At 52.8% G+C, this 23,172-nt stretch overlaps 10 protein-coding genes across 10 annotated transcripts; 5 read left to right on the forward strand and 5 right to left on the reverse strand.

Moving 5' to 3' along the window:
- CORC01_07812 (uncharacterized protein) lies at positions 1-288 on the forward strand (the record flags this gene model as incomplete). The annotated part of the gene is made up of 1 exon (XM_022619447.1): positions 1-288. The coding sequence occupies one exon, from the start codon at positions 1-3 to the stop codon at positions 286-288; it is 288 nt and encodes a 95-aa protein (XP_022474001.1).
- A 438-nt stretch (positions 289-726) lies between these two features.
- CORC01_07813 (heterokaryon incompatibility protein) lies at positions 727-2,763 on the reverse strand (the record flags this gene model as incomplete). Its single annotated transcript, XM_022619448.1, has 1 exon — positions 727-2,763. The coding sequence occupies one exon, from the start codon at positions 2,761-2,763 to the stop codon at positions 727-729; it is 2,037 nt and encodes a 678-aa protein (XP_022474002.1).
- Positions 2,764-5,650: 2,887 nt separating this feature from the next.
- CORC01_07814 (uncharacterized protein) lies at positions 5,651-7,364 on the forward strand (the record flags this gene model as incomplete). The annotated part of the gene is made up of 5 exons (XM_022619449.1): positions 5,651-5,686; positions 5,757-5,893; positions 6,171-6,444; positions 6,514-7,080; positions 7,149-7,364. The coding sequence occupies 5 exons, from the start codon at positions 5,651-5,653 to the stop codon at positions 7,362-7,364; spliced, it is 1,230 nt and encodes a 409-aa protein (XP_022474003.1).
- A 2,180-nt stretch (positions 7,365-9,544) lies between these two features.
- Positions 9,545-10,176, reverse strand: CORC01_07815 (ubiquitin-conjugating enzyme; the record flags this gene model as incomplete). The annotated part of the gene is made up of 2 exons (XM_022619450.1): positions 9,545-9,909; positions 10,065-10,176. The coding sequence occupies 2 exons, from the start codon at positions 10,174-10,176 to the stop codon at positions 9,545-9,547; spliced, it is 477 nt and encodes a 158-aa protein (XP_022474004.1).
- Positions 10,177-10,920: 744 nt separating this feature from the next.
- Positions 10,921-11,634, reverse strand: CORC01_07816 (uncharacterized protein; the record flags this gene model as incomplete). The annotated part of the gene is made up of 1 exon (XM_022619451.1): positions 10,921-11,634. One exon carries the CDS (start codon positions 11,632-11,634, stop codon positions 10,921-10,923), a length of 714 nt encoding a protein of 237 aa, XP_022474005.1.
- A 486-nt stretch (positions 11,635-12,120) lies between these two features.
- CORC01_07817 (diphthine synthase) lies at positions 12,121-13,058 on the forward strand (the record flags this gene model as incomplete). The annotated part of the gene is made up of 2 exons (XM_022619452.1): positions 12,121-12,255; positions 12,333-13,058. The coding sequence occupies 2 exons, from the start codon at positions 12,121-12,123 to the stop codon at positions 13,056-13,058; spliced, it is 861 nt and encodes a 286-aa protein (XP_022474006.1).
- A 120-nt stretch (positions 13,059-13,178) lies between these two features.
- CORC01_07818 (pyridoxamine 5'-phosphate oxidase) lies at positions 13,179-13,866 on the reverse strand (the record flags this gene model as incomplete). The annotated part of the gene is made up of 2 exons (XM_022619453.1): positions 13,179-13,601; positions 13,669-13,866. The coding sequence occupies 2 exons, from the start codon at positions 13,864-13,866 to the stop codon at positions 13,179-13,181; spliced, it is 621 nt and encodes a 206-aa protein (XP_022474007.1).
- A 3,185-nt stretch (positions 13,867-17,051) lies between these two features.
- On the forward strand, positions 17,052-18,517 carry CORC01_07819 (uncharacterized protein; the record flags this gene model as incomplete). Its single annotated transcript, XM_022619454.1, has 2 exons — positions 17,052-17,069; positions 17,123-18,517. The coding sequence occupies 2 exons, from the start codon at positions 17,052-17,054 to the stop codon at positions 18,515-18,517; spliced, it is 1,413 nt and encodes a 470-aa protein (XP_022474008.1).
- A 605-nt stretch (positions 18,518-19,122) lies between these two features.
- CORC01_07820 (uncharacterized protein) lies at positions 19,123-19,434 on the reverse strand (the record flags this gene model as incomplete). Its single annotated transcript, XM_022619455.1, has 1 exon — positions 19,123-19,434. One exon carries the CDS (start codon positions 19,432-19,434, stop codon positions 19,123-19,125), a length of 312 nt encoding a protein of 103 aa, XP_022474009.1.
- Positions 19,435-21,584: 2,150 nt separating this feature from the next.
- On the forward strand, positions 21,585-22,975 carry CORC01_07821 (uncharacterized protein; the record flags this gene model as incomplete). Its single annotated transcript, XM_022619456.1, has 4 exons — positions 21,585-21,771; positions 21,854-21,918; positions 22,017-22,393; positions 22,495-22,975. The coding sequence occupies 4 exons, from the start codon at positions 21,585-21,587 to the stop codon at positions 22,973-22,975; spliced, it is 1,110 nt and encodes a 369-aa protein (XP_022474010.1).
- Positions 22,976-23,172: the final 197 nt, after the last annotated feature.

The raw sequence follows: 23,172 nt of genomic DNA on the forward strand, positions 1-23,172 counted from the left end.
ATGAAGGCTGTCTCGATTCTTATTCCTTTCCTCGCTACCTCGGCTAGTTCTCTTCCAACTGTTCTCCCTCCAAGCGCCGGCGGTGTCGCCGTAGTGGAAGAAAACAACAAAGGGCCCGAATACTCGCGAAACGAAAATGATCGACGACAGATCGAGATCATTTGTCCTGGTTATCGAGGCTGCAACCGCAAGGGATCCGTCGGTGATGCCCCCAAAATCGAGCGCGAGATTGAACACGGAGCTCTCATCGAGGGATCCGACATCACCGCCTCCAGCATACTCCAGTAACGGTGCTGATATAGCTATGGTCCTTCCGAATATAGATGGAGGTGCGACTTCCGAGTACCAAGAAGCTACCTGTGCCATTATAAACACTCCAACATCGACTTCCCTCAGCCTCGGAGTGAAGGTGGCTTGTGAATCTTGAGCCAAGGAGACTCAACTTTTGCACTCAGGCTTTATCGCAAGTTCAACACGATCAGCGAGGAAGGTCGGGGCGATTAAATTACTTGACTGTCTCCTGTATGATGGGATGACAGGCAAGTAACTAACGGCTGTCAAATACAAGCACATTGTGGAGTGTTGGACCGGGCTGAAACACAATTTCAATTATCATGTAATTATTCGTCAAGCGGTTTTCGATTCTCAACAAAAGACTCTGACACCATCTTTTACATCGCTTGATACCATTTCCAAAGTCGCGCATCCTACAACCACGTATTTGTGCTACTCCAACTCGATTTCCGATAGGGCATACTTGCCAGACTCAAGAGCTTCCCCGTCCATAATATCACTGACATACGCATCTCCTATAAGCTCATACATACCCCTCTTCGTGGGACGAATCACAAAAGGAACCTCGGAGCCCAGCAGGAGACAGATAGAATCACCAACCTTTGCATCTCTCGGCACCATGCAAAGCCTGTCTGCAGTCGTACGCGAGAACCTCCGCGGACTGGCCGCAGCCAGAATAGTCATCTCCACCGGCACAGCAGCCGCCACGAAAGTCACGCGGGCTCTTTCCGCCTCGTCTGGGTCTTCCGAGACGAGCCAGGTCTCCATATCCGTGATCATCGTCTTGATAGGCTCTGACAGGTCCACGTCGATGCGGTCGCTCAGCTGGCTTCTCTCGCACGTCATGGTCTTCCAGAAAGTAGTGAGGAGCTCGGGGGACATGTCTTGGATGCGATCCAAACCTGATGCAATGCGGACGCAGGATTTATAGAATTTGAGTGATCTAAGCGAGTTCCTGGCGTAGAAGGCATCTATGCTGTCGAGCGGGAACGGGACGCGCTTGGGTTTCGGTGGGAGCGGTAGCTCGGGCCAGAAGATGCCATCATCCTGGATGGTGTCTACAATCATCCCGGAGCACCGAAGTATCTTGTCATCAATGATCTTGATGTCCCCCAGCTTTGTTCCGCCAGCCGAGAACTTGCCGTATCGAACACTGTAGCTTGTCAGAGCATCTAATTCTTGGTTTCGCAAGTCGGGCACCCAGGAAGGGAGACCTGGCAGCCTTCGACGCTTCCATTGATACAACGAACGGTAGTACCATGGCAGCGAGGCATCGCTAATCAACTTTTGCGGCGCGGATGCTAGAACGCCGAGATCCTTCTTCTCCAGGAGTTGAGATCTGGCGAAGCGCAAGTAGCACTCTTGTACCGAGAGAGAGTACAAGTTATCCCGGGATATGATGCTATCTTTCTCAACATCCGAGGCGTAGCCCAAAACGCCCAAGATGTGATCCCGTGGGTCGGTGCACATAAATGCTCTGGTGCATTTGACGCCGTCCATCAGCGTGATAGGCTGCTTGCCGCGGTACCATTGGCTCATGCGCATCATGGAGAGGTTGTATAGACGGGTCGGAAGGAAAGACAGGTTGCTGTCGTTCACTGTTGCGTCCTTGGGCAGAGCTTGAATACCGTACGTCGACATCCTAAGTGCCAGCTCGGAGAGCGGTTGAAATGGCATCACGAGCTTCCCGCAGTAGACCCATGTGTTATCGTTGAGAATCGCCTCCTGGTAAACCCACTTCCGTTCGAACCAAGTGTGTTTCATTAGTGACCTCAGAGGGTTCCAGTCCAGGTTCCATATGGTGGTCTTGCCCTCTCGGGCTCGTTTGTGGTTGCGGGTGCCGATGAGTCCTGCACTTTCTCTATTCTTCTGAGGATCGTCCACGACTGGGGGAATAATGTCCAAAGCCTCTTTGATCACGTCCTGGATTCCACCGACATGCGCGTCATCGCTTCCGAGCCAGATCTTAACAGATTCCGCTTTTGAGTAGATATCTGTCATCCGCCCAATCTGGTGCGTCTTCTCCAACGTGTTCCGCTGGTCGATGCAAATAGAGTCTGCCCAAAGCACGACCTCCTCGGTGGGGGAGCGCCAGCGCTTTAGAGCTTCGAACAGAGTTTGAGTAATTTGTATCTCCTTTCCCTTGCAGGCGATGTATGCTTTGTCTTTGGCATCGCCCCAGGCATACGAGACGGCATGATACTTGATGGGCGCTTTGATCCACTCACTGGCGAGCTCGATGCGAACGTCGTCATCATGATGTCCGGGGAGCAGATGAATGAGACGGAATTGGCCTTCTTCCAGTGGGTCGTGGATGTATTGTGGCAGCGGCCGTAGAAATCGCTGAAGACGCGACAACAAGCTCGTGTTGTTTTCACGGGTGCATGAATGATATGCGACCGGGGTGGCCAGAATCACCGCTGTGCCGATTGTGTATAGGACCAGCGATTTAAAGCCGGCATTATCCATTGACGTTGCTATCATCGACATGAGATGATGGAACCGTCTGGCCGGTTCTGTCGCCTAGGCCTCTCTTGCCGGTAGTCTAAGGAGGTTGGATCATCCTAGTAGAGTTGCGGAGACAGATGAGGGACGAACGTGATTCCATGTCGGCACGCGTTGAACCAATCACATGGAGTGCAGGGGATCCCTACCACATTTCCCAGTCTTTTCCCAAAGTCTGAGGTCGTTTTGAGACTAGTCAAAGGATCGTGGATCGCCAATTCAGTTGCCATCGAGTCACTTAAAGCCAACTTTCGGCACGTTTTACCTTGCCATCAAGGTGATAGTTCAAACGCTGCCTTTGAGGAGAGTTATTCCACGGGCTAGTTGCTACATTGCTATTATTGGTCGTTTCTTGGCTAAATCAAGAGTAGAGTCGAGCATATGGAACAATGCGCTCCCTGAAAGCAGGAGACCTTCATTTAGCCAGACTTCGGAGAATAGGAGATTGCCACAGCATTGTCCACAATCCATATCGACTTTCGAACCAGTAGCAAAAGTAAGTTTCGTGTCAAGCAGCTCGATGGAAACAAAGCCGGTGCCAACTCCTAAACCTGTGAAGCCGCGTTGACTTGGCAAACGTCGCCGACGAACGAGTCAGCGCGAGGTGTATCTGATCAACTGAATCATGGCCACCCACAGTAGTGCGTCTCAGGTCGAGCGATAGCACAACGCTGCTACGATTTAAGCTTGGCTTTGGATCGTAAAGTACTAAAATATCCACAGCCTCTTCGCGTCACCATAGCGTCATGATAGGCGATTACCCTTCGTATTTTATGTCGAAGGGAAGCATTTCCGGCTTCTTTCAGTCTTGCCTAACTTAATAAAATTTCACTGCTGGTTTCTGGGTACCCATAGAAAACATCGGCTTTGGATAGATTATCGCCAGTGATCATCGGACAATGTACGGAATCTTATTTCCGTTTCGGTGAGCCAGGACTTGTTTCACGGAAACAACATGAAGCTATGAGGATCTGAAGGTCATTCGAGCGGACCGGAGAGCTCTTGGCACTGCATCTATGACCGCGATTCTGAGATCTGCCAAGAATGACATGACTAGTGCCTCATTATGTTTTTTTTTTGGCTCGTCATTCGATTCATCATCACCATCTCCAACAAGACCTTGCCAATATGCGAGTGCGCGGCCGACTGTAAGGTAATAGATATATGTATTTGCGCACTAAGGAAATCCTCTAACATGAATAGTCGTAAATCGTGGCGACTTATGATTAGTAGCTTGCGATTGGTCTCGTACGAGTGAGAGTCTATCTGGATGTAGATCTTCTCTGGGCCCAGAAGCTCGGAAGCAAGTGACCTTCCGCTTTCGGAGCCCCGGGAGAGTATATTTGGATTTGAGCTAGCAGCTGAAGTCTCCCACTCTCACCACGTTTCGGCGTTATCAAGGAGCGATCGTGGCATTGATTAATCTAGAGCTCATTCTCCTTGTAAGCTTGAAAACAAACCAGGAATACTGTCTACTAAGCGCATGGAGAGAGGGTGACTGTGGAAGTCAATTGAACTGCAACATGGCCCCAGCTATCCTACCAGGCTCATGCTTCGTGCCATGCTCCCATGCCTCTGCGTGGCGACCAAGACCAAGGGTGGCGGCAAGGTGTTTGACTACAGCGGAATTCGCTGTTGACGACTCATGTTGCACCCTTTTGTCGTTATTATCGTGCCAAGGAACAACGAGCATGCCATGAAATCTGGCAGGCAATAAGTGCCTCGGCGCCAAGGCGACAGTTGCGATGAAGCCGAAGTATGATCAGACAATAGAATTAAGTCGGCAAAACATGGCTTCCGCTTCGCAGCCATGAGGGAACAACAGTCTGGAGGTGTTATCATATGGACGCACAGAAGGAGATACGTCCCTGATGCATGTGGCAGTTATCGGATAGAGAGCTTCATCAATGATTATTCAAGCAGAAACAAGTTGGGGACTGCCATTACTACCGAAAACCAGGTTTAAGAAAACATCTTGATTAATCACGATAACGACAAAGTTTGCTGCTCACTATATTATCAGATGACTGATTTTCTGCCTCTCATTTCTGTTTCCATCTACCAGGGAACGCATTGCACCGCGGGTTTGCGGGGACAGGACTCGGAGAACCCAGGGATCCATGTCTTCAGCTTCTCGTCAGCCAGCCTGATAAGGCCGACCCCTCGAAGACCTCAGTTTTGAGAAGGCTGATAGGTTATCCGCACCAGCCTGCATCGAGAATATGACTGGGGCGAGAAACGTATGTCACAATACCACATCCGAAGAATCTCGAGATTCTCAGCCGTAACGTAGCTGGCAACCCTGTATACGGCGAGTCTAATTGTGCCTAGGCGTCCGGCTTCAGCTTACGGAGATCTGCCACCAACCTTTCCTGATGCTGAATTCCTCAAAATTGAGTTTTCGAAGCAAGTTTAGGCTGTAAGGCATGCGAGACTCCAAGCAGTTCATCATCTCATAAATAAAAAGATACCAGTCGGTACCAAGAAAACGTTATTCTGGTCTCTGTCGTGGCCAGTGCCCAGGAGGGTAGCTATCTCTTCCTCTGACTAGCATCGCCGACTAGAAGGGCACCACATGATTACGATTTCCGAATTAATCTTCAACTTGAGACGGATCACTCTGGGCGTTTGGTTTGATGGCACCTATAATGCGCGCTTGTTTAGGTATAGTAGGTAGAGGTATTGTGGGTGATGGGGCAAGTCGAGTCGTGTAAACACGAGAGGTTGAAGGCATCATCAAACCTCTTCCTTCAGCCTGTCCCTCATCAACTTCCTTCATTTCGAAAACCAGACTCGTTCTCTTCTGAACTTGTCAATCTTTTCAAACAGTCCTTTTTTTCATTCCGCACTTATGACTTTCAACACACTTTTGTTCAAACATCTCTTGGTAAGTGTTGCCCTGGTCCGGATCCTCGACCCGGCCTCCTATCGGCAGCGTCGTCGCCCGAGGGATAAAGACTATTTTAGCATCGCTGGCGACCATCAATCCCAACATAATCGACCATGGCCACTTCGACTTTGGGGGCATCGACCGCCTCAATGAGTCGCTCACAAAGTCCATCCGCCCGACTCTGGACCTGAGGGAGCAAAGAGGGTGCGACGGGGTCTACTCAACTGAACTACAGAGAGCATACCCCTTCTAAATCACTGGCGACTTGCCAAAGTGATTCAGCATTTACATTTCACGAACTTCGCTCCACCCCCTGGATAGGGTCTGACTTACCTTTCTCGCGGAGTACAAAGCAAAGCATTACATTATCATATACTAGGTCACTTACATCAGCATTATTCATATTCAGTACAGGGGATCAATACGGGATCAGAGTTATAGCATAGTGGAATGATTAGGTGGGAAAAGATTATGTATTTAGAGAGGTATTACAGATAGGTGACGACGCGGACGCCCTTTTCTTACGAGACTTACCGGCGTTAAACAATACAACAACAACAACAATCCGCCCGACTCTGACCCCGGAGCCAAACAGAATTAAGCGTCAGGACGCCGCGTCGAGCACCATCCTCAACTCTCTGACCGTCGCCGCCAGCGACGCCTTTGTCTCGATCGATATCCAGTTCTTCACTTCATCTACCAACATGCGCGCTATCAACACCACTAGCAGTGGGAACACCAACTCAATCACCAGCGTGAGTACAAAGATTCCATCGTGGGGAGTTCTCCAAATCGCAAATACTAACGAAACTTCTCTCGCAGAGGAACTTGAAGTATGGCCCGATGCTGATGTTTTCAAATTCGAAAACGGCGACCACATCAAGGAGTTTTTGGTTCTCGAGAACCGAGGCTCTATCCATGGCTTCAACTTCACGACGGCCAGCGGCACGACGTACTCCGCAACGGGTCAGGTCCTCCGCGACCCTCCCCGGATGCAAAAGGGCCCCGTCGGATCCGGAATTCTGGGCCGTATGCGCGTACAATACTGCAACATTGGCCAGATCGGCCACCTCGGCTTTGACCTCCTCGATGAGCTCCAGTCCGTCTCCGTCAGCAACATTGCGCACTCTGGCTTCACGGACAACATTATATCCTCCGGCCCCGGACAGACCATGGGTATCGGCTCGAAGATCGTGGATAACCGCAAGTACACCGCCGAGCAAATCGTCACAGTCGTGAAGATGCACGACGTGACAAAGTCGTACACCAACAGCGTCGCGAACCAGTGGAATGTCGAAGGCCGGGTCACCGTCGAGGCCGAAGCTGGCATCCCTCTCATTGGCAAGACCCAGGTGACGACGGAGTTCTCCTGGCAGGTGCAAAAGACCATCGTAACTCTTTGTCCTCCCTCCCAAAAACGCCGTTCCAAAACCACATGCTGTTAACATGACCAACCCAGACCGAAGAAGACACGGAGGGTGAGACTCTGACCAAGTCCGCCACCATCAACCTCAAGTGCCCGCCCAAGAATTACTGCGTGGGCTCGTCCTTCTTCACAATCTTCAAGATGGACGTCGAAGTCGAGGCCACGTTCCGCGCCAAGACGAAGTCAGGCAAAGACTTCTTCTGGAAGCAGAAGGGCAAGTATGAAGGCGCTGACTCCATCGCCCTGTAGCTACAGGTAGACGAGGCAGACGACGTCATTGGAGAAGCGTTCTCTTGTTGTCCAAAACTTTTGAGTCTGATTCCCCCACCTTTTTTGTCTTTTCTACGATCTTGAGCAGGCAGCATTTTAACTCATTCGTAACCTTCTTCAGCTTGTTGCTAGTGGAGAGCGCGCTGGGAGCATCATATCACCAACTAAAGACTGATTTAAGATGAGTATTCGATGTTGTTTATATAAAGATATCGAAGAAAAAGACATTCTGATTACTCGTGCCTCGGCCTCTGCCAGTTTTCCAGCTGTTGCCGCGGGAAAGTTCCCACTGCTGGTGCGGACAGGTCTCGGAAAAGGAGTCACAATGAATGAGTCCGAGGATTCTGAAGTATTCGTGACCTCGGCTTCCTCGACTACGAGGCTCCTCGCGAAGCTGACACGACGTTTCCGATTTAATTGTCCACGTACTAAAGGCAGCTCAGCATCCACTGTGGCGCCAACAAACCAAGGCCCATCATCTCTCACAGTCTGCATTCGAGAAGTACTTGAGCCGTGTAAATAGGCATGAAGAACAACTAATGATGAACAATGTAAAATTCATCAGGATGGGTACCCTTTGCTGCTCAATTGCATTTCCTCAAGTTGTGGATCTCGGTCCTGCTTGAGGCTCAGACGAAATATGAAAATATGAATATAAATGTTGACTCTGGTGAGTTTATGAGAGTAGGATGGAAATGAGAAACAATTGAGGCGAAAGGATCGTGGCTTGAGTGACGACAGCGGCAGTGAGTTGACATTGAATATAAGTACCTCACCAGCGAACATGGCAAAAGTCCTCTTTTACTTTGGAATCCACATCGCCACTGAGAAGTATTCAAATCTGAACCGCTGCGAAACAAGTTGATTTATTCGCCCCGTTGACTTGATAGCAACGCCGGCTGACTGTTCATCCATCACTTGAACCCGAAGCTTAATCGAGGCCACCACTGAGCAAATGCCAAAGTCATCACCCAAATCTCAAAGACACTGCATGTAAACAACAAATACCCCCGATGGCTCCAGAGTCTTTGAAACATTTCAAACAAATCCTCAGCCACCAACCCCATCGGCATTCTCGTCTCACAACCAAACGCACCGCGAATCCCTGCGCTCCCTCCAAGCCGAAAGAAACCAGCCTCGATATCCGAAATCAACGCCAACTATGAAGAGATGATCCGCTTGACGCACAGCGAGCTCGAGGAACGGTGCCGCAGCGTCTGGGATAAGTGGAACCGAGCCGATGTTCGCCCCCAGCGCGCGTGCTACGAACGGACGCGGTGGGAGGGTGTTGCACTTGCGGGTTGTCCAGGTGGAACGTCAGGGACCTCGCTGGGCAGTTTGGGGACCGCGCCTAGGGGTATGAGGCGAAGAGGCTGAAGAGACTGGAAGCTGTGGAAAGGGACTTTGAGGATGGGGTGGGAAGGCTTGAGAAGGTCTTGGGGGGTGAGTAGAGAAAGATTGTTAGGGATGAGAGGTCGGGTTTATGTCTGGGGCCGTGGAGTCTTGATCTCGTGGAGATTGGGGTTGGGGGCCATATCGTCAGGAGAAGAGGATTGAGGGAGTTCGAACAGGCGAGGGCTGGAAGATGACGAAGACTACATGGTCTAGAAGCCGGGAACCAAGATGCCAGGCAGCCGAGATAATACGACTGAGGGGGGATGTGAGACGAAGATTCCCTCCAAACAAAGGAGCGGCGTTGGCGTAACCCGGAGGAGAGATGTCATTAGAAAATGAATCAAGCAAGCGTTGCCAAGCCCGAGGGGATGGATGGCTGAAGTTATGGAATCTGAGCCTACCCACTCGCATCAAGTCTTTGACACCTTTTGTTTACCCGCTGGGCCAATCTTGCTGAGTCTTGTGACCTATTTGAAGGGAGATCGATCTGTGCTGCTGTTCACAGATACACCCCGCAACCGCATTGGACAACCCGTTAACTTAAAGGCGTCAATTTGAATGCCAGCCCAGCCTGCTTCAATGCTGTAGTTATCTCCAAACGCCATGATGCAGGTCTGTTATCCAGATACACCCCTCATCCGGCAATGTCTTGTTCAAAATCATTCAATCCGCCGTCGGAAGACAGCCACCACGCCAACTCCTCCATCCCAACCAACCTTCACGGACTTGCCCATCAAACCAGATAAAGGCCCCAATTTCTCAAATCAGTCCTCTCCTAAGCTCTGCCTAACACAAGCTCGACACCGCCTCCGGAAATCCTTATTCTTGGCCTCCCTCTCCTCGCGGAACATGCGCGCAGCCTCGACGTTGGCGGGCGACTCATCATTGGGCCCGTGGAAGAGGCTGATTGTGCTCAGGAGGATCGTCTCGGGGCTCTGCACGGGACTCCACCGCTCTGAGACCGCCTCGTAGCCGTACTGGTCCTCCTCGGGCGGGTGCAGGATCGAGATGCACAGCCGGCCGTCCGGGTAGATGTTTGGGTGGAAGGGGATGGGCGTCTGGAAAGTCAGGGAGGGCGGCATGAGGGGATAGTTTGCGGGGAAGGTGAGTCTGGCGCGAAAGTTGCCTCCTGGTGTTTTGAGCATGTTAGCGGTTTGAGGGACTGGATTGTGAGGTTTTGGGGATGGTGAGTCGAGGAGAGGTGGGCCAGCTTGGTAAGCTTCAAAGGTCCGGTTCTACCATGGTGTGTGTGTGTGTGTGAGAGAGAGAGAGAAAGAAGCATACCTCCATAGTACTTGCAGTCGTCGCTAATCATGAGCATGACTTCCCACTCAAAGATGTTGTTGTCGTTGACCAGCCCACACGAGATACCGGGGATGTCCTTCCCCGTTTGCATCTCTTTGAGCTGCCGACGGAGCAGCGAAGCCGCCGCTGCGGAAGACGACGCCATGGTCACGCAAAGCCTCTTATCCGTGGTATCCTTCTAGAACTCTGTCTGTCGGTATGTATGTACGTGGAGGTAGCGAGGATCGATAGACGGTGACACCTAAGCAGAGTCTCGAGGCCTTGCGCGCGGGGAGAAGGGCGATGGATCGGGGGAAAGCTGAGGATGGGGGGTTCGTGGGAATGTGTTCGTTAAATATTGTCGATGCGGCTTCGGGCTTATGTTCAGAGGGAAAAAGGGGGGGCGTCGGGTGCCTGGCTCTGTACGCGCGAGGTAAAGAAACAACAGCGATTATTCAGCCTGGGAAGGTTGCAGACGCGGCAAACAGACCGCGGGATGAGGTCGTCGAAATCGGAGCCAATGCGAGTGTGGGGTTCCCCAAGCTGCAGGGGTTTACTTCAAGGTGTGGCCGGTGTCTGAGGGGCTTTGGTCTGTCGCCTCACCGAGACACACCGAGGTGCTCTCGGTGAAGGGCAAGCCACCGGTTTTGGTGATCAGGGACAGAGCTTTGGGCTTGGCCAGAGACCCGACGTACCGCCCAGAAATAGACCGTCCTCCCACACCCGGACAAGCTCTTTGTTGAAGACTGGGAGGTTGTTCTCCACACTGCTGCCAAACAAGGGTATCATTTCTCGCGTCCAGCTCATCGTACAACTCTCGAAACCGTGACCCTCTCCTCTCCCAGCCCGGCGCTTCTCATTTCTTCTTGGTGCCCCCGAACCCCGTAATCCCCATTGCCGCCATCATATCATCCTCGTCGTGCTCCCCCTCAATCCTCACATCATCTCCGTATTCCGTCTTGACCTTCTCCGCCGCCTCCTTTCCAGCCCTCCTCCTCTCCTCAGCCTCTTTCCTCTTCCTCCTCCGCTCCTCAGCCTCCTTCAAATTCTCTTCCTCCCTCAGCGCAAGTCTATCCTGCAAACTAGTCGCCTTCTCCTTCTCGAGGTCCAGTTTCCTCTGCCAATGCCACTCAATCCGGTCCCGCACCTCCTCGGCCGTCGCCCTCTTCACCTCGGTCTTCTGGCCCGTGTTGGCCAGGTGCTGCGGCGTGTTGAGGTGCTCCACAAACTGCTTATTGTCCTTGAACGTGAGATCACACGCCTCGCAGTAGAACCCAGCCCCGCGCCCGCGCTTCCCCACGCCCGCGCCCGCGGGCACGAGCTGCGTCTTGCCGACCTGCGCGCTGAGGTCCAGCACATTCCGCCGCGCCTGCGTGAGGGTCTCGTCGCCCGTCAGGGGCTTATAGTATTTTTTCCCCGCGAGCTTCGCTTCGTAGCGCGCTTTTGCTTCTTCCTTTTCCTTGGCCTCGCGGTCTTTGGCTTTGGCAGCGTATTCGTCCAGGTCGTAGGTCTTGCGGAAGTCAGTGTCGCCTGCGGGCGCGCCGTAGGCGCTGGCTTTCTTGTCTGCCATTGTGTGGTCGGGGCCCTCTGGGCTGTGATGTCGGGTATTCGTGGAATTCGCGAGGCTCGGGGAAAGGAAAGTCTGAGGATATCCAAATAAGAATCGCGCGGCGTGGCTTTTGGTGCGTGCGTGGAGTTGTGACAGGGAATTTGGTGCCTGGACCGGCGCTGGGCCAGAAGCGTTCAATGATGAAATTTAATGCCTAGCAACCGGGCTGGGGTCGGGTGAGGCTGCAGGGGTTGGGGAAACAGAATTGAGAGGGGCCAGGCGAGACAGGGTCCAGGGGTTACTGGTACAATGGTGGGGTTGTAACGCTAGAGGGAAAAAAAAAGATACCTACCCCTCCATCCAATTCTCCCTCCAAGTTGTGGAAGAAAAAAGTTACGCCTAATCTCGACCAATTTTTGTAGTCAATTGACTGACTTTCCGCGACTCGATCGATAGTCCCCCAGCAGACACCACCTTCACGCCGGACAAGCGCAGACTACCGCCATTATGCTGTATCTTGTAGGACTGGGTCTCTCTGACGAGACCGACATCACAGTCAAGGGCCTCGAAGTCGTCAAGAAAGCCTCCCGGGTCTACCTGGAAGCCTACACGAGTATCCTTCTCGTCGACAAGGCCATCTTGGTGCGCCCTCCCCCAAGATATTCCTCTTGAGCGTTATTCCAATGACAAGATGTCTAATTCTCGTATCCACCAAGTAGGAAACTTACTACGGCCGCGAAATCGTAGTAGCGGACCGCGAAATGGTCGAGTCCAACAGCGACGAGATTCTCCGCGACGCCCAAATAGAGGACGTAGCCTTCTGCGTCGTCGGCGACCCCTTTGGCGCGACAACGCACACCGACCTCGTCCTCCGCGCCCGCGAGCTCTCCATCCCCGTCGCCACCGTCCCCAACGCCTCTATCATGTCCGGCATCGGCGCCACGGGCCTGCAGCTCTACAATTTCGGGCAGACCGTCTCCATGGTCTTCTTCACCGACACCTGGAAGCCTGCCTCCTTTTATGACCGCATCAAGGAGAACCGCGACATTGGCTTGCACACGCTTGTCCTGCTCGACATCAAGGTCAAGGAGCAGAGTCTCGAGGATATGGCCAGGGGTCGGAGGGTCTACCAGCCGCCGCGGTACATGACCGTCGGCCAGTGCGCAGCGCAGATGCTCGAGATTGAAGAGGATAAGAAGGAGGGCGTTTACTCGCCCGACAGCTTGGCTATCGGGGCAGCGCGCGTGGGGGGCAAGACTGAGAAGTTTGTCGCTGGCACACTGAAGGAGCTCTGCGACTCGGATGAGCTCTTGGGTGGGCCGCTTCACAGCATGGTTCTCCTTGGCAGAAGGGCGCACGAGCTGGAACGCGACTACATTCGCGAGTTCGCGGTGAACAGGGAGACGTTTGACAAGAGCTGGGCCGCGGATTATGGGAAGCAATAATCGTCATTCATATCCCGTGACTTGTCGTCGGGATTTTGGTGCTTATTCCCCCGATGACCTCCATCTACTTTGTGCTATTCTTACATGCCGCCGCCATTACTTCGCACGTCCTTTTTCAGCTCAAGAAGAAGCGGAGCGGTACTGCTCGACCTCCTGAGAAGAAACCTCTCTCAACTTGTTGACCTTTGCCGGGCTGCCGGTGACGACGCCTTCGGCCAGCTGAGCAACCTTACCGATGAAGGTGGCGTTGCTGAGGGCGTAGGTGATGCTGACGGTCTTGACGCGGATAATGCCGATGCGAGGGTCGTTCTCAGAGCCGTCGTGGGTGCCGTCGCCAAGGTCACCGAGCCACGCCTTGAGGGTTGGGCTGTAATGCTTCTTCACCAGCGAGCGGTCGGTGATGACGCTGGAGACGCCCGAGACGGAGGCCCAGTCACCTGAGCTGTTGATGAAGGAGATGTTGATGTGGGGGTCGCTGTCAATCTCATCCGTCTTGTGAGACTCGGTGTTGGTGTGGAACAGCAGGTCAACGCCACCGTTTTCCTGGGAGGGATATCAGGGAGGGATTGCTCATGGGGTGGGGAGTAAGGTGCTAGGAGAGGAAACGAACCGTTGCGGCGAGGGCCATGGCGCGAGAGACCAGGGCGCCGGACTTTGCGTCTCTGGTGGTCATCATAGCGAACTTTGTCTTGTCGGCGAAGCTGACGAATGCCTCGACCTTTTCCTTGACGGAAACATTGTCGTCCTTGTTGACCGCCTTGTAGGGGTCGGCGGGCTTACTGCCGGTGGAGGTGTTTGAGAAGGACATGATGAATGGGGTTACTGGTAGTGTGGTTGCTTTGCGGAGATTAAGTCTTCGTGAGTAGGGTTGAACGCGTCGATTAAGCTGCACAGTCCGGATGATGTATCGTGAGAAGAGTACGGGAGAAGACATTGAGATGCAGAGGGAAGGTCTTTGAAGATGGACTATTTGAACCCCTCGCCTTATTGGGGCGACTCCATAGGCGAGCTGACCTCATTGGCATAGCTACGTGCAGTCAGGGACGACCAATTTCATCATCGAAAGCACGTTGGGAAAGGTCCCAAGGCAATCAATTACCTAAGGCAAGGTAGGTAATTAGTGACTGAGCGACGGCCGAGTGACCACAGCGTGGGAGCGAGCTGCAGAGCCGTAATGGGCAAGACATGATGACGTCAAGAGCGGAGGGGCAGATGGCGTTCCTGCCTACAATAGAAGGGGCCAGCCCGCAGTGGCACAATGGGGTACCATTATCCATGAGGTAAGTAGGCAGGTAGTTCCATGAGACTCTGGACGGACGACGTGTTTTATGGGGTTAAATTCATCATTGATCGTCTCGTTTGCTCTGCCTGCGCTGTTGTAAGGTAAGATGCCGGCACTGGGCGCGGAGTGCTCCAATTGAGTCTGAGTTGGAGTTGCATTGGGTGCAGTGACCAAATGCCATGTCTCCTTGTCGAACAGACGAGGCCCTTAGTCGACGGGGAGAGCTGCGGTTATGATGGTATTCGTCCGATTCGAAAGGGTAGTAGGATAATCCGAGCATCCATTGAATTGAGCCTTTGATTGCGTCTTGTGCCAGAGGCGTCTGCTGTCGCGGGTCTGTGTGGCGTTTTATTTTCCACGGTCCGAGTCGCGATGCAGATGGGAGATGCACAGACAAGACTGGAGGCATTGACAGCCGCAGAGAGCGAAGAGGACGGGAAATGATTAGTGGTTGCTCTGATTTCCTGGGGTAAAGGTTTAGGGTGAATTGGACGATCAGACTTTATGGTGTGCGCAACTCCCTTGGTGTCGCGAATCGTGATAGACGGGTCCGATGCTGCCCCCAAATAACGATCGTGATGCGGCTCGGGAAGCCTGGACGGGTTATCCGTGCCTGGGTCAAGATTCCGTTCCATTCTGTTTACTTTCATATGAGATATTGCATGATGTGCTGCGGCTTCCCTTCGTTTGGACTTTCGGTCTAAGTCCAGATCGGGGTCAATCCAGGCCGGGATCAATCCAAGACATACATTAGGGCGCTTATTGCTTGAATGGGTTCAAGTTGGAGGACTGAGAAAGCACATCCAATGAGGATCGGCCGGAGAAGTTTCCACCAGATAATCGACATGCCCATCTTCAATCGTCGATGGCCCTGAGCATGTGCGTTGAGGTTTGAGGTCAGGCTTATATAAAGGTAGAGTTTCCACTGTATTTGACGTCCGGACTTCAGAGCAGATGCGGAAGCTACCTTACCTACCCTAACTTACCTAAGGTACCCCTGTGAACGCCATGCCCCATGCCCCATGCCCCATGCCCCCTGCCCCTGCCATTCTTTCCCATCGGGCCTTCGCTGCTCGTTCTTCCACTCGTCTCCAAAAAGCATCATCATTTCGTCCATCCAACTGCTCATGGAGATCTGCAATCAATGCACCCATAATCCCGCCCAATTTGCGAGTAATTGCCAGGCAGTCGCAGAATGCCCCACTAGTCCACACATCGGCCGGTCAATCGCCTCGCTCAGTGCCTCGTGTGCCGTGGCAGTCGCTGTGTGCCTCCAGAAGATCAACTCTTCAGGTTCTGTTTACTACTTTCCCGTCAGATGCAATAGCTCCTGCCGTGGTTAAACGCATTCGCCTTCGCTGACAGCAAGAGCAAGCATTGCAACCTCATCCCACCTCGCTCCTGTGCCGTGAGTTCCTACCATAATAAGACAAGCATCTTACATCGAATGATGCTGCCCCGACCCCAGCGCATGTACCTTAGGCAGTCAGTCCCGTGATTAGGCGGGCATCGGCACCGTCAAAGCTGAGAGTCTGAGACGGCGCAAAGTCGCCTGCATGCCGAACGTGAGCGGGTACCTTCCTTACCGCACCTGGATAAAAGAGAAAGAGGCACAAAAAAGGTCGGTGGTTCCCGCTGCCACTGACCGTCATTCACTCACCCGCTATCCACAGTCCACCTCACCTGCCTCATCCCCGTCCACTTTCCCTCTCTCACGCGCGCGCAGATCTGACACCTCTTCCCGGCGTCACGTCTGGCCCATTGCCCCTCCCCTCATCATCTCTGATCTCTATACTGTAAACTTTTCTTTTTTCCCCTCGTGATTGTTCCCTTCAACATCAACCCTCCACCGTCCCTTTCATTCCTCCCTCTCTCTCGGCCCTCAATTTGACCACGCCCTCTCTGATGAAGGATATCACTGTTAGAGTGGAAGACTTCAATCCGCCTTCACTCTTCCACTGAAACCTTGCCGAACCTAGCGGACGCGCGGGCTTGTTGGCGGCGGATACGGGACGGGAATTCCACGACCGAAGTCGACCCCGACTCAGCTGCGAGCTTTCATCATCCTTCTACGCTAGTATTTAACCTCTTCAACGACTCGACTGCCCGACTCGACTGCCCGACCCGACTACGGCCAGGACTTCCTCATTTGGGATCGCCATCCGCGACTGCCGACCTGTCAACCACGACTCGGCTACTTTGGATTTTCTTCGGACTTCCTTCCTCCTCTTCCCGCCAATTTGCACAACCGACATCCGATTGTCGGCTTGGCTGACACTCGTCATTCTTCTGACTTTCATTTTGACCCCTCCATAACGTCAGGACGAACGCCCGAACCACGTCTAATTTCTTCTTCTTCAAACCTTCGTTTCACCTTTTCCTCCATTCGTGGGTCGCATCGCAAGGTCAACTTACTCCGGCCAACTGCCATCCCCTGCGTCGCCGACATCCAGGTTCGATTGGCCTAAATAGTGGTGCCTCTTTGAACCTCGATCGACAATTCTGCCGGAAACCGAGGAATTCCCACCGCCACCCACTCGCTCGGCAACGAATATTCACAAACTCCGTGTCGCCGCGACAACTTCTCCAGGTCCTCACCCGCGCTACATCTTCCATCTCAATTGGTCGCGGCCCATTTGCGCCTGTGACAAGGTTGACGAGCCCTCCCAACGCCAGCAAATTCGCCGGGGACTACAGCCCAATTCAACGCCATGTCGCACCGAGAAATGGTCTGTTCGACTCAGGTTTTGCTATTCTTTATTGCACACTGACCAATACATAGGAGATTCTACCATGGGAGTGCCGTGACGTAGAGGACCAGGCCGAAGCTTACTACAACCACCCTCTCAGGTCCATGAACAAGGCCCTCGTCGAGGAGAATGCGATGCTGAAGAAGCTTCTTCGAGAAAACAACATCTCTTGGTCACCTGTATCCGCCAACTACCAGAAATACAAGAGTGATTTTCAACGTGCTCGATCCTCCTCTACTGGACCGCATCCTTACCCCTATCTTCCGACAGAAGTCTTGCTGCGCATTCTCAAGTGCTCCCTAACCTCAAAGGATCCGATCATCGACCCTCTGTCAAAACTCACGCCCGACAACCTCACGGTCCTAGAGAAGGGCCGCAGTAATCAAATTGCCATCCACTTTTTGGCGACATGCAAGGCGATGCACGAAGAGGGCAATCGCATTCTATGGAGTCAGAACACTTTCACCTTCACGACCGACCAGGCTGTCAAGAACTTTGCCAACTTGGACTTCGGATTCCGTAAGAATATCCAGCATGTCAACTTCCGCATTATTGCCCAGTTCTACGATGACAAGAAGAGAAAGCACAAGCTCGAGCGATCTTACCACCCCTACCTCAAGAACGATATTACATTGCGGACAATCCCCCGGGTGAACGAGCTTACTTATGCCCGCGGCGGCTTTCGCTGTTACTCGTGGGGCCAAGTGACGGATTTTCTGCGTGCTCTCCGCCCTCCATTCGATCCTAAGCATGACAAGAAAATGGTTCGCCCCAAGCTGCTTCCCGGCCTTGCGTCACTCAGAATCGACTTGGTGAACTTTCTGGACGACTTTCTCCCCATGCCCAGCAGCGATCTGCACGACATGGCATCCCATGAGCTTGGATGCTCACTCAACGAGTTGCAAGTCACCGGTCTACCGATAGACGATACCGGCAACAAGGCCACCGCAGAGCTTACTGGGCTCTTGCGTGATGAGGGCCTCTTCCTTGCTGGTCTTCCTTCATTCGTTCAAGTCAAGAACTCCCTGAAGCCTCTGCCAGGAATCTCGAGCTGCGCACGTGTTGTTCGGGCCTGGATGTCCATTAAGGGAAAAGGTGACAGTACACACCCCGACTCTTCTCACTCGGAGTCTGAAGTTGACATGGGCCACCATCACCCCCGTGAACCCATCATGCCCCCAGCGCCTCCAGAGACCGGTCACCCCAAGTCTGCACCCAACCGTGAAGACTTGACAATTTGGAAGAAGGTGCCCAAGACCCGCGATGGTGATGACCGACAGTGGGCCGAGTTCTGCCGCAGCAGCGGCTTTCCCATGGAGGACATTGAGGAAATGATGGGCGACGATGACGAACTAGGTGTCTGTCCATGTTGCGGCGAACCCCACGGTAGTATGTTGGACCTTCTCGAGACGAGTGACGCGGACTGATGTAGATGTCCGACGGAGTTAAGATTGCGGCGTTTGGCGGGGGTCACTGGAATGAAGCGCCTTTGCGCTTAAGAGCATGTCAAACGATGAAGGACGACATGGCGAGGAACCCTTAAACATGGTATTCGGGATATGAATATGGATTATCGGATGGGAAGTTCAGGGAGTTACTTTGCTCGGGTCACGAGATTATGATACCATATTTTGCTAGGAGCACATAGATACCATGGTTGACCTGTAATCAGGCGTATGAGGCCAGCGTCTGGCCTCGTGGATGAAAAGCTAGACGATTTCAAATTGTTCTCAACTAATGCCCATTGACACAAGTAGACAAGTAGACGCGCCGTCATTTTTCCTGTGTTTGAGTGTGTCTGTGTTCGTTCGAGGCAAATACTTTAGTCGCCTTTCTTCAAAGGATGAATGTCAGCTCCAATATCATTGGGATGGAGAACATACCTACTCCCGACTTCTCACGCTCGATGTCTACATAATCAAAGTCTGTCAACCAGTACCCGAATCGAGCGTACCCCTGTCTCCAAGTCAGCAAGTCGACCTACCACTCTCCTGACCTCTGGTAGGACGCTGGAGAAGACCTCGCGGAGCTTTTACAAGTCCCAGGAGGAGTCTAGCTTGGACCCGAGGGAGACGGTTCTGTCATTGGCGGGCATTGCCGAGCTACGATGACAATGGTCGCTGTTTTCTTGTCTACTTCCAGTCCCGCTGCTGCTGCGGCGGTCGTCGTTGATGGATCTTTGGGAAGAGGAGGAACAAGAACTTGTCCAGAAGTCTGGATACTGCCCGTCGTTCTCCTTGCGCTTGGCGTTGTCGAGGACGCGGTTTACGTCGTGGGTTTCCCTCTCGGCCTCGAAGAGGGTTTGGTAAAGGACATTTAGGTCTTGGCGGGAGCGTCGGATCATGGTGGAGATTTTGTAGGTGCCCCATGTCGTTTCGATTTGGGCTTGAGGGACGGGGAAAGGGGCCTGGATTGGGCCGTTTATTGAAGTGTAGCCTATGACGCCTTGTGGAGGGGAAGGGGTGGGATGGTTCTCGCATTGATTACATTACTCTCGGGGGGTCTTATCTTTGGTGATCGGATTAGGCTTGATTTTTCGAGGTCTAGGTTAGTATCTGGTGCTGGGGTTGTGTCTCTTTACCTTCGAAGTTGTCGGTTGTTGACAGCTTGACCAACAACGACAGGATCTGAGGCTGGGGAGAGGTCAAGCTGTCTGGATATATTCTGTTCATTATATGCAATGAAGTCTACTAGCTTTTCTATGTAGTCTTGTGGCTTTGTTCGGCTTCTCGAGTTGAAGAGGCTCTTTCTTCGAGGTTGTCAAGCACACTTTGTTCCGCTTCAAGAACAAGTATTTCTTTGCCAAGCTAGCTGTTCTCTCTCATCATTGCATCAACAAAGGAGCACACGACAGGGGGCCATTTGATTTGGGTCCAGTCTAGTCAGAGGACCAGTCAATACCCTTGCCCTACGACACGTTGTCGAACGAGGGATCCTCAAGTCTTGGTTTCAAGTCTCGTGAACCTAGTGTAGTATGGACCAGCTTCCATCCCACTAGTCCCTCTCTATGTAGTCTTGCGATCGCCAAAGCTATCCCTAACCTTATCGCTGAAGAACATCAATCCGTTTGGTCCATCTTCGGCACACCTCATCCGGTTTAGGCAGGTCGAGCAAAACTTGTTGACGAAAGCAGACCCGCCCGAACCCCTAGGTCGTCAGACTTAATTAACCTTAATCGCGCAACCATTCTATTTTGCGACCAGCTAGCGCCCTATTTGCAAGGATCGCATTGGGGGGGATATTGGCGATGTGTTGAATTTTCTTTCTCGGATGGGACCAGACAGCTGGCTTACCTCAGCGCTGAGGCATCGAATCATTTTGTATCCGTATAGTGCAGAGATTTGGAGATGCCCACATGCAGGTGATTGCTTAAGCCTTGTACGGATAAAACTACTGCTGATCGACGTGCCGCTTCCGAAGCTTGACTCGCGATCTGCAGTATACTTACACAGTAAGCTTGAAGCCTTGATTTTGCGCAGTATGATTACGTAACTGTAGCCATGACTCTCATAGCAACTCCTGCGACGACTTTATATTATGGTCTTACTACCCGTACTCCGTTCATGCATACAATATAGGTACTCGTTTCGACGCTTTGTGGCCGAAGGTTCCGGCTGCAACTCTCCCCCCCACGTGTGGCAGTGGGGAAGATCCACCACATCCCGCAGTTCGCCTCCTTAGTTAGGTTCGTGGGATGCCCAGCAATGAAGTGCCGCTCTCCGAGCCAGAAAAGTCTCAACAATCCGGAGTAGGCTTGGAAAAGCGTTGACGCCCCCGGTATGTAGCGAGCAGGGGAACAGACTTGTATGATTCGACATTGGAGTCTCGGTCAAGGGAATTTGTCGGTATGAGCGAACGCCCCAGACAACGGGGGAAGGGGGGCGCACGCTAGACCAGGGCAAGGAGTCAAGGCTCGGGAAGCGAGGCGAATCGGGAAGCCGCTCAAGTCAGGTTGTGGATGTGCGGGCTGCTGTGTATACTAGCATTGTGGGCGTTTCTTTGGCAAATCTCGACGATATGTCTGGTCCTCCCAAGGTCTTCCGAGTCAGCCATCACCAGGTGTCCACTATATACCCCGGGGGAAGCGAGATCAGGGGACGGGCGGCAAGAATCACGCCCCGGTGCGAGTCATAGCCCGTTGCAGCGAATTCATAGGCATGTTTCCCCGTGCCTTGACACTTAATGTGACATTATCCCTTTTGATGGTGCTGAAAAAGCGAGCGAAAGAAAAAGAGAGAGAAGAGAATGTATGCGTGTATGGGTTTAATGAGGAAGCGAGGACATCTCGACATTTAGCAATGACTGGTTTCCCTTTCTAGTGCCCCTCCCAACATCTCGGAAATCTTCTTCCTGTTCCCTTCTTTCTCCCGACTCGGTGCGTGCTACGCCAAGGTTCACCAGGAGGAAACATTCAGGCCGGAACGACGCAACTCACTTCGAATTCGGAATCCCCGACGACGAAAATTCACCTCTCCCGCCATGCAGTTCACAAAGATGTCTCTCGCGCCACACGCTTCGGCGTACCTGGTTGCCAACACGATGGTGGCTCTCGTGACGGTGTTGGTGGTTGCGCTGCGGGTCGTCTCTCGTGTGCTGGCGGGGTCTAGGCTGGGATGGGATGACTACTTTACGCTGTTTGCTGTTCCTCAGGGACTCGCTCTGTTGGCGATACAAGGTCTTTGTAAGAGATTCTTTGAACCGGAAGGGCCATGGTGGTCTGGAGATGGGGTTGTTTTGGATGTCTTGCTGATATTCGACTGCAGGGACGTCGGCTGGCCTTGGGTATGAGCTATCGAAGATCGGATCGAACTGGACATTTATGGAAACTGTGAGTCTCTCCTTCTATATCAATTCGCAAAGGCGTGAGATCGGTACATACGCGAGAAACCCCCCCGGTTTGCTAACAATAACGGCCAAAACCTCCAGCTCTTCCTCCCCTCGGACACCATCTTCGGTTTCGCTAGCCTGACCACGAAGCTTAGCGTCCTCTTCTTCTACCTCCGCGTCTTTACGAGCCCACCGATGCGCTTGGCGACCAAGGTAGGCTTCGCCATCGTCATCGTCTGGGGCGTCGGCAACATCCTCCAGACCTTGCTGGTCTGCCACATCACCGACAGGAAATGGCACGCCACAGACCCGGAAATTTGCCGCGAGCACGAGGTGAGAATCCTCTCAACGGGGCTATTCAACTGTATCACCAATACCGTCATCATGCTGGTGCCTCTGTACACGATCTGGAGCCTGACAAAGGTCAGCGTGTCAACGCGATGGGGGCTCAGCGGCGTCTTTTTGTTGAATCTCATGTGAGTTGGTGGCCCATCTGTTTAAAACCGGCGCAAAAAAAAAGAAAGGTCGTATTCAAAATAGACGAGAGCGCCTTGTCTCTAACCATCTTCTAATCCAGTGCCATCGTCGCTTCCATCGTCAGACTCCGCATCATGATAAATGTCTACACCCTGGCGCAAATCGTCCGAAACCTGCCCGCCGCGACCTTTTTGACGGTCCTCGAGACGAACCTGACCATCCTCTGCAACAGCCTGCCAATGCTCCTGCCGCTGTGGGCCTTTTGGAAGCACCGTCGCTTCGAGACGGACGAGTACGTGTCGAGGTTGGGCGGCAATAGCCAGTCGTGCAAGCACGAGCACCTGGTGGAGGACCTGACCAACGGAATCCCGCTCGAGACAATCTACGGCAAGAATGAGGTCCATTTTACGACGACGGTGACTGGGAGGGGGGAGCTGCGGCGGCGGTCGAACGGGACGGACGAGGACGATGTTTCGGAGACGGAGTCGATGCAGAGGCTGCCGAGGAACGCGCAGGCGATTACCATTGAGACGAAGTGGTCTATTGTGGAGGAGACGACAAAGGATTGTGGGCGGGCTTGAAGATATAATGTCCCCTTATGTGATTCTTTTCTTTTTTAATATCTATGAAATGATAATGACGCATCCCCTCTGAAAACATCACCGAGACAGATTCGAAACTTGGCATCTTTTGAACCCACGCGTACTAAATGGGCTTGGTGCAAAGAGATAAAAGTATTATAGTCTCTATGTCTTCATCGCAGGAGTGTCTTCGCCCT

The sequence above is a fragment of the Colletotrichum orchidophilum genome, assembly GCF_001831195.1.
Source record: "Colletotrichum orchidophilum strain IMI 309357 chromosome Unknown Scaffold_64.1, whole genome shotgun sequence".
Taxonomy (NCBI): domain Eukaryota; kingdom Fungi; phylum Ascomycota; class Sordariomycetes; order Glomerellales; family Glomerellaceae; genus Colletotrichum; species Colletotrichum orchidophilum.